Raw genomic sequence first — 16608 nt, forward strand, 5'->3', positions numbered from 1 at the left:
AAAAAAGATTCTTAAAATGATGGGTACAGAGACTTAATGGGAAAACAAGAATAACAGTCTCACAGGATGATTAAGTGTAGATGAGCTGTGATCTATACTGGTTGAAATTACAGACCTATCAAAATCACATTCAAAATTGTGAACGGTTTACAATAACTTAAAATTCTCTGTTGTTAAGAAAAAATAAAATTGGTACATATATAAGTTTGAGACTTAAAGTATTCCCAAAAGAATAAAAAATGAAAAAGTGACCAATGGCTCCCTAAAGAAAAAAGTATGACCTTGGTTTATCTTGTTGCCAATAAGAGAAATCAGATACATACATGATAAAGCTGGGGCACAACTTTTAAGTAAAGCAAGGTCACTACATCAATGTTATGAGTTACATCTCTATAAATTTCAAATATGACTTCCTAATTTTGATTAACTATGTTTCTTATGCTAGTAAGCTATTTTTTCACTGATAATTGATTTGAACACCAATTTATTAAACATTTACAATGTGCACAGCAGCCCACCTATTCACCAAAACTTTCTCCCTTAGAAAGGCTTTTGTTGAGCTGGGTTAGGAATTCAAGAGATGAAAAAGCAAAGAAAGGATTGGGTCCTAATTATAGTCCCTAGGAAGAAAAGGAAACTAAAGAATCTGGAAAAAAAAAGACTAGGCAACCAAGCCAGTTGATTGTTTGGCTTATACTACTGACATATAAAAAATTCACTTTAGACTAGGGATTCTTAAACCTTTTTTGTATATCTTGGGCCCCTCTCTGCAACACACACACACACACACACACACACACACACACACACACACACACACACACACACACACAAACATGAAGACACAAAAACACTCCCCTCTCTCTCTCTCTCTTAGACCAATGAAGCCTATGAATTCCTTCTCTGTACATTTTTAAATTTACAAAATAAAATATCTAAGATTACACAGAAAACCAGCTCTAAAGAAATAATTATCAAAATATTAAAAAATTCACAGACCTCAAGTTAAGATTTCTCAAATTAGCCCATTCATCAGAAGGCTTTGCATTTCATAATCTTAACTGGATTAACTTTAAAAAAAGGGAAGAAAACAAAAAACTTAGTGGAGTCTGCTGAAATATGCAAATCGTTTTAAGTAATAGATCTTAAAAAGGATTAAATTTAAGTTTCCCTTCTCATTTGAAAGCATTTCTCAATTTCTAATACTTTTGGATATCTGATTTTCAATGATAAGTCTCAGAAATTATTCTTCCAAGTTAATGTTTTATTGCCCAGTTTATTATTACTTTCATACACAAACTGACTACTTAAACTATAAAATATGTGAAGTATTAGAAAAAAATCAAATTTCTTAAGTGTCCTAGATGATTGTAATCCATACCAAAAAATGTTTAAATTCTCATTTCTTTTGAATCTCAAAAATAGGGAAAAGAATCACAAATCAAATGGTTTACTACATAAATCTCTAACCTTATTAATCAATTAAAACAGAGATAGTGCTAAGAGCTTTAGCAATAATGTGAAAGAGCGGGAAAAGTCCATTTATATTCTTGATCTCCCTTTTTACCTACTATACAAAATTTACATTTCTTTGGAATCTCAATAATAGGGAAAAGAATCACAAATAAATGTGTCTCTAATTTTAGTAATCAATTAAAACAGAGATAATTCTAACAGCCTCAGCAATAATGTGAAAGATTTAAAAAGTCCATTTATATTCCTTTTTACCTAATATACAAATTTTCATTCTAATTCTAAAACAAATGTTGGGGGTGGGGTCCATTCACTTTCAAATGTTTTGAGAGTTGTATCCAGGAGATAATAATACTTCTAATTTAAATTCACACTGAAAATCCAATTAAAAAAGCAAAACTGAAACTTCTACTCATATAGAGTATATTAAAGATGGTTCATTATGAAATATGGATATGCACAAATGGTTTATTTATTTCTTTGACGTAAAAACTAGCTTCACCTAAGAATATTTCAAACCATCTATATATGAGTGGGACATCTTAAGTTATCTAATGGTCAGGTAAGAGAGATTAAGTTATTTGACAACGAGAGTTTGTCAAATAATTTGGAGCAGGGTATTTATATATACATACAGGATAATGAATACCAAAATTAAAAAATAAAGAAGATTTTACTGCACTTGAATAACAAATTATAGAGTGTTCATTAAAACCAATATTGCAGTTACTTCTATATCCTAATGTGGTCAATTCAATTTGAAGTATGTGAGCTCAATAATATACCTAAGAAAGAAAAATTGCCAAATTTTCAAATCAACTGAAACCAATCTCCTCACTTTCAAATGAACCCCAATATTCTAATCTTTATGTGACTCTTGTATTCTACTCTGTAAAGCAAAACTTTACCCTGTCAACCAGAAGTTGACAACATATTACAATGAAAAACGAAAGACAACCCAAGTACAATTTGTTTTTTAATAAAGATAATTACAAAAGATGGAAAATCAGCTCAGAAAGGCAAATTATTTCTTTAATAGATCGTTTTTTTAGACATAACATAATAACTCACATCAATTTTAAATACTATCACATAAAGCATGGTGGAGAAAGAAATTTTGCATCATAATTAGAAAAACTCACAATACAACTTGCCAACAACCAAAAAAAAAGCCATTTTGAAAATAAATACGGTCCATGCCAAGTAGTACAAAATGAAGTCAGCAGTCTCTTTTGAAAAGAAACTTGTACTTTTTTCTCCCAATATTTTCCCAATTTAGTACTTTTTCCTGAAATTGGTGTGAGGCTCTCTAATTCAAGGATTGCTGAGCTGTTCCGATTTGGCTCTGTTCAAAAGGCAAAATACAAAAGTGGCACAATTTTAGTTTAAAGCACTTTGACTAAACTAACATTTGCAACTACATATATAAAACAAGTATTTCTGTGACAGAAATTGTCTTCCTTCATCTTTTGTTTTCCTAGTTCTTTTCATTAAATTTCTGAGATCTGGGACTAGACTAGGAATGGTAATTTATTTTGTAAAGTCAAGCATAGTTTACTATGAGTTGTTGCAGTTGATTTCTGAGTAAATGACACTACAAATTCCATAACTGTATTCATCATTCTAGTATATATTAATCATGGTGTGTTATTTTAAACTTTTATTTGAAACTTAACCACATTTAACTCATAAGAGATTCAATTAGTACTAGATTACCCTTTGGTGTCTGTCTTTTCACCACTGTTATCCTTAGACTTCTCCTCTTCTTTAACATCTAAAAATAAAAGATCAAGAGTAATGTACAATAAATACAAATAGCTTGCACAGGAAAGCTTAATCAATAAGTAAAAAAAAAGAAAGAAAACAAATCTATATCTTCTTAAAACTGTCAATGAATAAACATAAACTTTACAGTTCTCAGTAACTAAAACTCCACAATTCTTATATCACCTATGTTAAAAGTCTTATTTAATTTCCATTCAAGTGTCAAAAAGTAAAATAGACCAGAGTTAAATCCAATGTGGAAGATAGGGTGAGATGCTGAGTCTTTGGCTGTAATCAAGCTTTATATCATATTTTTATACACATACATACGTACAAACATTTGCTTATTCCTTTTCATACCCCTCCAAGAAATAAAACAGTGCTTACTGCAGCATCTGTACCTGCACATAAGGTACTTAAATGTGTATTGACTTGAATAAACAATGAACTCTCTTAGCTTGCTTCAATTTTCCATTTTATTTTGGTTTTGGAGACTATGAATTCTCAAATGAGATAATGTCCACTTCTGAAAATACCAATTCTTCAAAATCTAAGAGAGATGCATCTCATTTTTTTGGCCAGTTATTTGCTTAGCACAATGCTCACAATGTTTGAGTACTGCTATAACTGAGTTCAAATCACTTCATAGATGAAATTTATTTTCTTAACAAATCCTTCATTTACTACATTTTAAAGACCAACTAACCTGCTTTCTTGTCCTCTGTTTCCTTCTTATCTTCTTCTATCCTTGCTTTCTTCGCTCCTTTCTTATGATCAGCCACGTTTCTACGCCCTCCTTCCCCTTCATCCTCGGAATCTGAAAATTCTTCATCACAAGCTATCCGCTTATCTGATGCTCGAACTTAAACATAATGTAAAAGTATATATTACATATTTTGGCAAATAGCGGTATAAAATTTGCATTCATTATATTCCATTAGCCTTTATGTACAGATTTTATTTTATTTTTAACAACCAATTTATTATAAGGTTTTTTTTGTCTTTATTTATTTATTTTGAATTTTACATCTCAATTCCCTCCCCCCCAGCCCCACAGAAGGCAGTCTGTTAGTCTTTACATTGTTTCCATGTTATACATTGATCTAAATTGAATGGGATGAGAGAGAAATCATATACTTAAGGGAAAAAAAAAGTATAAAAGATAGCAAAATTACATAATAAGATAATTTTTTTTTAAATTAAAGGTAATAGTCTTTGGTCTTTGTTCAAACTCCACAATTATTTATCTGGATACAGATGGTATTCTCCATTGCAGATATTCCAAAATTGTGCCTGATTGTTGCACTGATAGAATGAGCAAGTCCATTAAGGTTGATCAACACCCCCTTGTTGTACAGATTTTATTTTAATCTGTGACACTCAAAGTATAAATAACATAAAATGCCTATAACATACTAAAGCTAAAGCCAAAATTCCAAAATTAGGCCACGTTTCTCTCAATAAATACTAAAACATACTTTAATATTGGGGGGGCAGTTACAGGGAAAAATATGAAAAGCTAGAAAATTAAGGGATTTTTAAAATAATAGCTTACAATGAGAAATACTCTTACATTGTTATGCCACAGCAGCTATTTTTTTTTAAAAGACAAGTAGGTAAGATGCCAAGAAAAGTTTTAGAAATCAGAAGAGGAGATGCTCAATGTAATAACATATTTAAGAGGCAAATAAGGACTACTATTAAAATACAGCACCAAATCTTTCTGAACATTCAAATTTTTTTAAATATACAATATAGCCTGTTAAAAACATCTATTTTCTGATTAAGTATATATATTTTAGTCAAGTGGGTTTTGAATCTTTAAGGAAGACAATGAACCTCAGTTTGTTGTCAATGAGAAGCAAGTTATTTTTTACTAAGAAATATATACTAGAATTCAATTTATATCAAAGCTCTTGGTATGTAAACAATTTTCAAATAGGTTGATATTGCTGGAATGAAGAAAATCAGTATACCTAACACAATTTTCATAATATTTGATAGCTTACTAGAAATTCGTTTGTCTGGATCTTCTCCATCTTCATCACCACTGTCTTCATGAACAGCATCTTCAGGGATGGCTTGCATCTGTACACCAGGAGCATGAGGTAACATGCGCAAGTTTTCAAATAAACGTTGTCTATATTGAACAGGAAACAGGCATTCAAATAATTCATTTTTTTATTAGCCCCTAATATATTTTAAAAGAATCTTGAGCAAGATATAAGCAATCTTTTAAAGCTTGGGTACCTATGAATTCATGGACGAGATATAATTGTAATTTGCATTGGTTCTATTTTTCTAGGAAAATAGAACATTTTCTAATGTTCAAATTTCAATACTGAGTTATCCAAAGTACACAGACAAATTGTACTCACAGGAGTCATACTAGATTAAAACACAGAACTCTTAAAATACTTGAATTCAAATCTATCTATCTATCTATCTATCTGATTTTCTTTTTTTTTTAAAGTTGAATGGGCTTTGCAATAATCCAATTATAGATTAATATGCAATTTCATTCTTGGAATTTTAAATTACCCCCAAGAAAGAGGAAGCAATGAATAAAATCTACATTTCTTTTCAAGTATAAACCCTCAAACAATGCTAAAATAGAATCAATCGATATTTTCTATCTATAACATTGTCATATTCAAAATAAACATTTTATAGGTCTGAGAATAATCTTTTAAAAATTACATTCAGATTCACTACATATCATTAACATCAAGAATTGGTTTTCTTAACTAGGTAATAATTAAATTTTAAAAAATTTCTCTCATTGGTCTTAACTAATGTATTATAGAGAATTTATTTACACTGAAAATGAAAAAAATTTAAAAAAATATCATCAGGAGGTCAACCAAAGAGTTATATTTGAAGTACATCCTGTCAATTTAAAACTGGATTAAAGGAGAATGGGAAAATCTGGTTATTAGGCAAATATATTGTCAAAAAGCAATCCTCATCTAAATCTGTTCATGTTTCATTAATGGATTTCATTAAGAAGTAATTTCCTAATATTTTCATCAAAGCTATAACAGTAAAAGAATGATAATTCATTAAACATTGAAATTATTTCAAATTAAACTAAAAAAATTCTTTAAACTTATTAAAATGGTAAAATTTTGACTGAACTTTGTTGACTTTAAGTCAGTGTGCAACATTTTTCAAATTTTCAATGTTTCAGCATTTGATATTAATTTTTTCTAAACTAAATACCCAATAAAGTCTAATTTAATATTTCTTGAGGACTACTTACAAGCATCTTCAGATAGTTCATTGTTTAAGCTCACAAATCAGAATCTCCAGACTTTAACCTCAGAAGAAATATAGTCAAATTTATACTTGAACAAAAGTCCTCTAGAATATACCCAAGAAGTTTTCATCCAGCCATTGAGGAAGAAAACACCGTTCTTTGATAGGGCTCATTCTAGGTTTGGATAGCTGATTCTATGAGTTGATTAAGAATAAATCTGTTTTCCTGTAACTTTTGTCCATTATTTCTTTTCTTGCCCTTTACCAAGAGGCAGAACAAGTCAAAAATCTTCCTAGATATTAATCATTTAGACACACCGGAAGATGCTGTTGTAGTTAACTGTTTCCCTTGATTTCTGACAGTCCCATATCTTCTCCTTGCTATCTATATTGATATCCATCCATCTAATTATATTTATTTATAAAAATATACATGAATTTGTATGTCTACTTCTCTAAATGTATGTATATATCTATCTATCTATATATATACATACATACATACAAATATCTACAGTTTACTCATATAGTTGAGGGTATTGTTTTTGATATATCAATACCTTATTAAATTATGAGGTTCAAAGATCTTAAGTCTGTAATCAATTCAACCAGGAAGTTAAGGCTTAAAGTTAAGTGCAAAACTGGACTAGGTACTTCTTAATCGATTATATAAAAAAGTTAATACAAGACTCATGTTTACCTTGTTATTAACAGTAAGTTTTTTTTTTTCTGGTTTTTGCAAAGCAATGGGGTTAAATGACTTGCCCAAAGTCACACAATTATTAAGTGTCTGAGGCCAGATTTAAACTCAGGTTCTTCTGATTCCAGGACTGGTGCTCTATCCACTGCACCATCTAGCTGCCCCTATTAATATTAAGTCTTAACCACTGAGAGAGAAAATATTATTCTCAATGTCAGTTAGTAAAAATAATATCTTCAAGAAAGAACTGGATGACCATTTATCATATGTTATAAAGGCATTTCTTATTTTATTCTGGGTTAAACTAGAGTATCTGAAGATTCTGAAAAAAGTTTCAGAATGACAATTCAATGATATTAAGGATAATGGAAAAGTAAAAAGTAGGAAGAATATAATTACAGTTCATTATTTAACACTGATGTTTAAGTTGAACATAAAAGTTATAAAGACTAAAATAAACAAAAGCTTCTTTGAGAAATGTGTTTTCATGTATATATGTCAAATTTTTCTTTTATCAAATATTCGCCAAAATAAATGACTTAAATTACTACTTACTTAATCTTCTCCATATACTCTGGGGTATTCTGATTTGTCATATTTGATGGACTTATGTGCAGTTTAAAGTCTGGTCCAAAATACTCAAAGTAATCATTGTATGGCAACTCTATTAAAATAACAAGTTACAAATAAAAAGCTCATCTTTAATGTAAAAATAGTAAACAGCAATCACACATCAAGGATTATCTATAACAGGCTAAGTCCAAACAAATTCACACAAATGAAATGGAAAAGTAAAGGAAGATCTAAACTAAAGCAATAATTAATCTCATAATGCCTAGGTACAAATCTTCCAAAACAAGAAATTTGAGTTGCTTTAGTCACTGTTCCTCTTTAACTTAGACAAATGATTTCATTAGAAAAGGGCATTTTACTGAGGAAACTTCTTCAACTAATGCAGCTACCTTCTAACTTAAAAGTGTTAGACTTGCTTAGGATACTGAGTGGTTAAATGACTTACTTGCTGGTCACACAACCAATATATGTCAAGAGGAATGGCTCTAGGCCAGTCTTGTTGACTTGGAGGTCGGCTCTTTAGTCACTGTCACACACATCCCCCCTTGCCTCTATCCCTCCATCCCCTTTTTTAAAAGCTAACTGAATATGAACTACTACTATATTTGGTTCAAAGAGCTTCTATTACTATGTACTAGACATTGTTAGGGTCTGGAAATATAAAGATAAAATAAAAATGTGCTGAAAACAGGTAGTAAAATGTAGTAACATGACATTGACTTCATTAAGCCAAAGTACAAAACCATGATATTTAAATTACAAGACCACTTACAACCTCCCACATTATTATCCTTCACAAAGTATATATTAAACTTGTGCAGAGAGACATATGCAGGAAAGAATACATAACATATATACAATATATACAAGGGAACAAGGGACAGGGTGGAGCCCATACTACGAAGTCAGAGCGGGCTGGTGGAGGATGTGGTATATGAAGATTATGAAAGGTAGAGTTGAAAAGGGAATGCAGCAGGGGACAGAGCATTACAGTTTGTGCAAAGGTATAGAGAAAGATGGCAGAATCATAAGGGATCATGGAAAGACTGTCTAATTAATTAATCTCTCATTTTACAGAGTTGCTGCTCTGGTCTGTGAATTGGATTCAAATGAGGCACCGCTGCACAGTCCTCAGCCTCATTCTCTCTTCATGAGTCACCCAAGTCCAGTGGCAGGACCAAAGTCAAGATGACTGGAGATAGATGACTTCCGGTTCAGTGGATGACTACAGCAGCTCTGATGCCTGATCAAGCTTGAAGCGTTCCACAGCATCTGCTTTGGCCACTTTCATGGCCAGGGGGGCTTCACATACTTGGGTAGACATCCCCCCCCCCACTCACCAAAGTCTGAGATGTATTGGTTGCCCCTGCACTTAACAATCAGGAGTTGGCTGTCATGTTAATCTGGCTGGTCCACAGAATGTGTGAAGGGGAGTGATATACATGGTCAAAAAGTGGCCTGGCAGCAGGCTATCAAGGACAAGTAAACAGAAGCAGAGATCCAAGATGGAGCCATGGAGGTAATATAATAGATTGAGAATAAGCCAGACAGGGAGGAAAGTTAAAGGAAAGCGTGTCAGGAGAGCCCAGGAACAAGTAACTAGGAGAGGGCAATTCCCTTTCTACTTTCAGAATATTCCTAAACTTCATTCCTATCTACAATCCAAATACATCAACTTATTCTTCCCACAGGACACTCCATCTGTCTCAGCTTTTCCACAAGTTGTCCTCATATCAGGAATGTTCTTCCTCTTCAGGTTCACCCATCTCTTCTCTCTCTATTCCAATAATTATTCCTATTCTTCTATGCTAAGCACAAAGATTCAAAATTGGGTCTTTATGACCCAAGGGTAATATTGTATTCACTGCACTACTGAACAGTCTATTTTCTAACCATTTTATCTAAACCTAGTCTCTCAACTCCATAATCCCTCCTGGAATGGACATCAAATAAATTCTGCCACCTTTGCTTTTAAGGGCATGTTGATCTACTCCCTATGGACCCACTTACCACTCTCAACCAAAGGGCTATGACCTACCATTGTTCCCTAAATGGTTATTTTACCCAATTAGAATTAGACCTACTTTGAAGGTAAACCATCTTTTTTGCTTTTTTGTATTTGCATCTCCAGTGCTTAGAACATGCTTGTCATATAAGTGCTTAAGAGTTTGTGCATAATAAATATAATTCATTCACTTCTTCATCCTTGGTTTCCCTGGTTTTCTTTAAGTCTCAAGTCAAATTCTACCAAGAGGTCTTTTCTGGTCCCCCTACAGCTACTAATGATTTTCTTTCTGAGATTTCATGTACTTGTGTGTTATGTATGTGTGTTTATGTACACACACACATAGTGTACTCACTTTTCCCCAAGTTTGTAGGGAAGAAGGGGAAATAAAATGACTAGCATTTATATCATACTTTAAGGGTTGCAAAAGGATTTACATATATTTTCACTTGAGAAAATTTTTTTCAATTCAATTTTTTTCTTATTCAAATACTTTTCTGTTCACTAAAATAATTTCTTACTGCAGAATGTTTTACAAGTTTATCCAGGTGCACTCTGGGATCCTTTACCAATGGTAAAGAGGATGGTAAAACAAATTAATGCTCTTTTTGTTATATCACACTGACAACTCTCAGTCACATTCATCCTCTAACTCAGGAGTTCTTATCTTGGGGTCTGTGAATTTATTCTTTTCATTATTCTGAAAACTGTATTTTAAGATAATTGTTTGTTATACTATAACATGTCATTCCGAGAAGGTGTAGACAGGTTTCCCCAATTTTCCAAAGAAGTTCACATCAAAGAATGTGAAGAGACTTTCTCTAACAGCTAAAGGCTTCATCATTCTCTTTGTTCTAAGCAAGGATTAAACATAAGTAATTTTAACATTTTCTCATTATTTCCCCTGTTTAATTGGGTAATAATACTTGCCATTTGGAATTTCACAATCTAAGGCAACAGCAGTTTCATATGTCCAACACCGGGCAACGTTACGGATTGTGTATCCGCCACCTCCAAGCATCAGCAAGGGCAAATTGAAAGTTTTTACAACTTCTACACATTTAGCATGACCTGACAAAGACAGAAGATATATAAATTAGAAATTTTACTTGCAAAGCCAAAAGAACCCCCAAAGGTCATCTAATCCAAATGATGCCTTTCCAACAAATGACCAAGACTTTGTAAGGAGGATGGAACCAATCATCTCCCAGGCCAGTTTGGGGTCAGGGATAATTGCATTGTTTTTTATGGAAAATACCAATACTTCATAGTAAACTTCACTTTTACTAGGCCAAAGTTTAACAGGGGTTTGTGAATGTGTTTCCCAAATAAGTTTTATTTTATTTTAATGATATAGTTTATTTTTTAAATGACCATAATTTTCTTCAGTTCACTAATCATCCTTTTCCTAGAGACATCCCATATAATAGTATTTTTAAAAGGACTCCACACTCAAAAATAAGGAGGAAAAAATGTCAGTATAATTGATCCATATAATAAAAATGCCTAAAAATATATGCAATGCAAATAAGTACAGCTTGTCTTTGAAAAGGAGGTGGAATGCTTTCTCTTTGGAGTTATTCCTGTTTTTCCTGATTTTGCGAAATTTACTTTTGACTTTTTTTTGGTTACTTTTCGATTTGCATTGTTGTAGTCTTGTATTATTTGTTTTGCATGACTGCATCAATTTGATACTTCTCTGAATTCATCTAATTTTACAAGAATATTAACATTGTGTTCACATATTGTAATCAAAGGGTATCCACTTGTTTTCTAGTTCTTTATTAACTCCAAAAGTGCTCCTATAATTGTTTTGGTATATATGGTCACTTTGTTCTTATCAACAACCATCTTGAAACAAAAGCCTAGTTATATAATCTCTGGGTCAAATGAACATTTTTGATATTTTCTTATTCGTTCAATTACAAACTGCTTTCCAAAATGGCTGTAATGATTCACAGCTCCAAAAATAATGCACTAGCATCTGTCTTCCTACAACCTCTCCAAGACTGACTTTTCATCTTTTGCTACCTTTTTACTAATTAGGGTAAAATGAAATCTCATTCTTGGTGATTTGGATTATTTCTTGATATGGTTAATATTTGGAAATACTTTTGATATCTATCAAGGAATGAATTTTTGTCCTATTATCTTAACATGTCAATTACTATGTATCTTAAGTAAGATAACTTAGGTAAGTAACATTTATTAGACAAATATGAACCAAACTTTGCCCTTATTTGATAAATTGACTCAAGGTGCATTTTGTGTGTGTGTAGAAGTTTTTCACCTTCATGCAATCAGTTAAATAATCTTTTGTCATTGTCACTATCCCTTGGTTAAAAATATATTTGTTATGCATAGATATGAAAAGCGTATGATCTGCTTCTCTTCTAATTTTTTATAGCATAATTTCTATTATCAAGGTAATGAATTCATTAGTATGTATCATGGAAGATAATGTCAAAGTCAATTTCTGGAAAACTGCTTTATAATTTTCCTAGTTTATTAGCTTTTAAAAACCAGGTAGAGAGTTGTTTCCTCAGAAGTTTGTTTTCTTAAAACACAGGTCTATTACTGATTCTCTTGTCTTGTGCTTCACTGTTTACCTGTCTACACTGTCTAACTAGTTTTGATGACTAGTTATTATAGTTTAAAGTCTAGAATTGCTACTTTCTCTTCATTTGTGCCCATTTCTTTTATCTCCCTTGATAAGCAGAACTCATTGTTTGAAAAAAAAAAGAATTTTTTTGAGTCCTGCAAAGTATACCTTTGATAACTGATTAGTATAGAATACTGTAAGCTAACTTTTATGAAACTGCCACCTTTAAACTGGCCCAATAATTAACATTCTAGCCATAAGAGTAGTTTGTATTGAACCTCCATAAGTATTTTGTGTGCTTTGGAAGTGATCCCCAGTTACTTCATTTTGTAGTTATTTTGAAATGGCTTCCTCCTTTCTAATTTTACCTCTTTGAACTTTGTTATTCAGAAATATAGTTTATTTTTGAAAGTCTAAAACTTTGTTCATTACTGTTTCAAATAATATTTTTGCTGAGTCCTTGGGTGATGGTACTTGTTCTGTCATTTCAGTTGTCCCCAACTCTTGGGGTTTTCTTGGGAAAGATACTGTAGTGCTTTATTATCATTTTCTTCTCCAGTTCATTTTTAAAGATGAGGAACTGAGGCAATCAGTTACTGTCTAAGGCCAGGTTTGAACTCAGGAAGATGAGTCTTCCTAATTCCAGGCCCTGCATTCTATTCACTGTGTCACCTAGCTGGAGACACCAGCAAATAGGGATCCTTATGCCTTTAATTTTCTCAATGCTATTATTAGCACTTCCAAAACCTTAACAAATAATAGTGGGGATAATGGGCACATCATTAAATTCTTGTACTTAACTAGAAAACTTCTTGTTTATTCTTGCTGTTTTATGCTGCTTGCTTTTGGTTTTGAACATTTTGACATTAAAAAAGCCCTCTATGCCTATTACTTACATAAATGCATATTGCAGTTTGTCAAAGTAGTTTTTCATCTGCTGAGATGGGATTTTAAATGTTTGTCTTCACTATAAGTTTTTTCTTTCCCAAATGTTGAGAATATTTTTACATCCCTGTTGTAAATCTAATTCCATCATAAAAGAAATTTAGTAGGGATTTCAATTTTGAGACTATAGGTAATGTAAGACATATTTTTAAAGGTTTGATGTTAATCTATAAATCTATCAGAAGCATTTTTTTTCCTTTAGCAATTTCTCTACAGCTAGTTCTATTTTCTTCCTGAGTTGGGGATGCTTAAAATTTCTATTTGGTTTTCTATTAATATTTCTTTTAATTTTGAAACAGCCCTCTTTCTTTTATGTTTTGTTAGCATACTATTTCTGTCAATTTAAAAATTTCTGAGTTTGTTGCGATTTCACTTATTTGCCCTTTTTATTAAAATGATTTTTTCCATCCTCTTTTTAACCAGATTGGTCTATCAACATTATTAGCCTTTTCCAAGAATCAACCTTTAGTTGCATAATTTCTACAGTATGATTCTTTCTAGTTTATCTATTTTTTTTTTTTTTTTTTTTAGTTTTTGCTAGGCAGTGTGGTTAAGTAGCTTGCCCAAGGCCACACAGCTAGGTAATTATTAAGTGTCTGAGGCCAGACTTGAACTCAGGTACTCCTGACTCCAGGGCCAGTGCTCTATCCACTGCGCCACCTAGCTGCCCCCTAATTTATCTATTTTCAGTCTAATATTATCTCTCTTTTGTATCTGTTTTGTTAACTTTGCATATTATGCAAATGCATATTATTAATACTCTACTTTGTCTTCAAAAATGTTTCCCCCCCACCAAGTGCTGCATTAGGTGCATCCTAGAAATCTTTCATCAGCATGATTTTCTTCCAAATAATCGTTTTCATAATTTGTTCTTTAACCTACTCTAGGATTTTGTTGAGTCTTCAGATGCTTCCAAATTGCAAACTCTTAATTATTTTTATTACATTGTTATGTAAAGAACATATATATATATATATATATATATATATATATATATATATATATCTTTTTAAACTGTAATACCTCTATACTGTAACATGATAAAATTTGTAAAGGTTACAATTGGTGGTGAAAAGTATGTATTTTGTTTGGAAGTTGCATTTCAAAAATATATCTTTTAGCTGGTTTCTCCAGCAGAATGTTCAATTCTCTATTTTATTTTTCTCTTAAACCTACTCAAAACCAAGACATGAAAATGCCCTGCCACTTGTATTACTATGACCCACTGTGGTTCAGTTTTTAATCTGCAGACATTAGAAGCATGTTTAATATTAATGTCTGTTTTAGCATAATGAAATTATCTCATTTTGTATTCAATATACATACTATGACAGCATGATTGCAACTCCCGTTGTTTTGAAATTTGATTTACACATAAATTTTGTTTTCTAGCCCATATTTATTGTATATATGCATTTTAAAAACATGTTTCTTTTAAGCAACAGATTGTGAGATTGTTTTCTTGCATAATCTGTCACTTTTATTGGATTCTTCAAGCATTCTTTTGCTACCCCATTTTCCTATTTTGGAGTAATTTCTGACTTAGAAGTTCTTTTTTTTAGCTAATTACAGCTAGCTAATTATTCTTCTCTATCTCTACTCCCTCAACTAAACAATCAAATAAAATGCCCCTTGGGTCCTTCCCTTCAATGAATTGTTACTTTTTAGAATTTTATTTGCACCTTTTTCTAAAAAGGATCTTCCTTGTCTTTAGACTTTTGTTCTTTGATTTATAACACTTATTATTAATTAGTCCTTTATTAACATTATTCTATAAAAGAGTTTCATAGACTTCACTGGATTGTTAATGGGGGTCCACAACAAAGATTAAGAATTCTGTCCTAGGAGAACAGAAAACACTTGATTAACTTTAATCTTTATCTGTTAATATAACACTTTTCTAATACATTATCTCCCAGCTTAGGATAATTAATTTGCTAACTTTTATACCACCCTTATTTTAGTTTTTCTTTATTGGTGACTTTATATTATTTGGCTACAATCAGGATATATGAAGAGCTTCATCATAGCATCCAGTTAATGTGTTTCAACAGTCTAGATCTTCCCTTGTAGCCACTTTATTGTAGCCAATAAACAGCTGCCTTGGCTAAGCTAGAAAAATGCAAAGCAGTAGGTCAATTCTTTAAAATGAGTATACTTAAACTGTCCATCCATTGATACTTCTACATTGCTAATCTATTTCCCTTTCTAATCAGATTTCTGAAATGGTAATTTTTCATCCTACTCTTTAATGTTTAAGCCACAAGTGGTAATGCTAAAAGCTACAACTACTATCCTTTTGAGTAACTTGAATTTTGAATATTAGTAGGATGTTTTATGATTCATTTTATCTAAAAAAATTTCCCAATTTTTCACCTTAACTCATTAGAATAATTCCAGTTGGGACCATTGTAAATGAAGATTATTTCATTTTATCTGTTCTTTAAACTTCCTTCTAGAAAAGAATATTCATGACATTCAGGTATAAACATGTGAGATGTCTGCTTGTAACTAAGCTGTAATTATCTTGTTAGTCTTTTTGCTTATGACCACCATAAGTATGGAAAAGCAAAATGACTGGGAGTTTCATGAATTGATTTCTCTTGGACCCTTTGGATGAATAATTCTACTGACTACTTTGTCTTTTTGCTTGGAGTACTTAAGGTAAAAATTATTATTTACCAAACCTCTACATACTAGTATTTTAAACCACTTCTGCTCCCTTTTATGCTGCTCCATTCATATTGCTAATACTTAAGGAGGTTACCTGAGTTGGCCAGTTAAAAAATTTACATCATGGTCCTATGTTCAAAGAATTCGTATGCCTTGTGGCTATTTTATTAGAGATGAGCTACTCACACTTCAATTACTTCTCTGGCAGCATATCTAAGATGCAATCTGTACCATACTGAACCTTTCCAATATGCAAAACATTCAATAACCAACTTTCTTCAAGAATTTGAGGTCATTCCCCATAATGAGATCAGAAAGTAGGACTTTTGTAGAAGAACAATTATTCTAGAATGTTTGACTATCTTAATTTCTCAGTAAAATCTCAAAAGGATAGATGTCCACAAAGTATAGATTTAGCTTCACATAGCATTGACTGAATTTACTATTTTCAAATGAAAATTTTATTATTAGTCTATATAAACAAAGAATATTGGCATGTTATTTGAATATATTTTATATACTACTATCATAAAAACAATAATTTCTGCTTTAATGTTTTCTTGATACTCTTTGAAGAAAACTTTGGATTATTTTATTGATGTAAAAAATTCAGGA

At 31.6% G+C, this 16608-nt stretch overlaps 1 protein-coding gene across 1 annotated transcript in view; it reads right to left on the reverse strand.

The window, feature by feature from the left end:
- Positions 1-776: 776 nt before the first annotated feature.
- The window catches only part of HDAC2 (histone deacetylase 2), a 55688-nt gene continuing 39856 nt past the window's right edge, over positions 777-16608 (reverse strand). Inside the window, exons 9-14 of the mRNA XM_074187400.1 lie at positions 10704-10844; positions 7751-7859; positions 5247-5377; positions 3944-4099; positions 3190-3247; positions 777-2818 (exon numbers count right to left, since the gene is read on the reverse strand). Coding sequence (XP_074043501.1) covers positions 2788-2818; positions 3190-3247; positions 3944-4099; positions 5247-5377; positions 7751-7859; positions 10704-10844 — 626 coding nt within the window. The 3' untranslated portion in view covers positions 777-2787. The remainder of the gene's footprint in view (positions 2819-3189; positions 3248-3943; positions 4100-5246; positions 5378-7750; positions 7860-10703; positions 10845-16608) is intronic.

The sequence above is a fragment of the Macrotis lagotis genome, chromosome 5 (genome assembly GCF_037893015.1).
Source record: "Macrotis lagotis isolate mMagLag1 chromosome 5, bilby.v1.9.chrom.fasta, whole genome shotgun sequence".
In the NCBI taxonomy this organism is placed as follows: domain Eukaryota; kingdom Metazoa; phylum Chordata; class Mammalia; order Peramelemorphia; family Peramelidae; genus Macrotis; species Macrotis lagotis.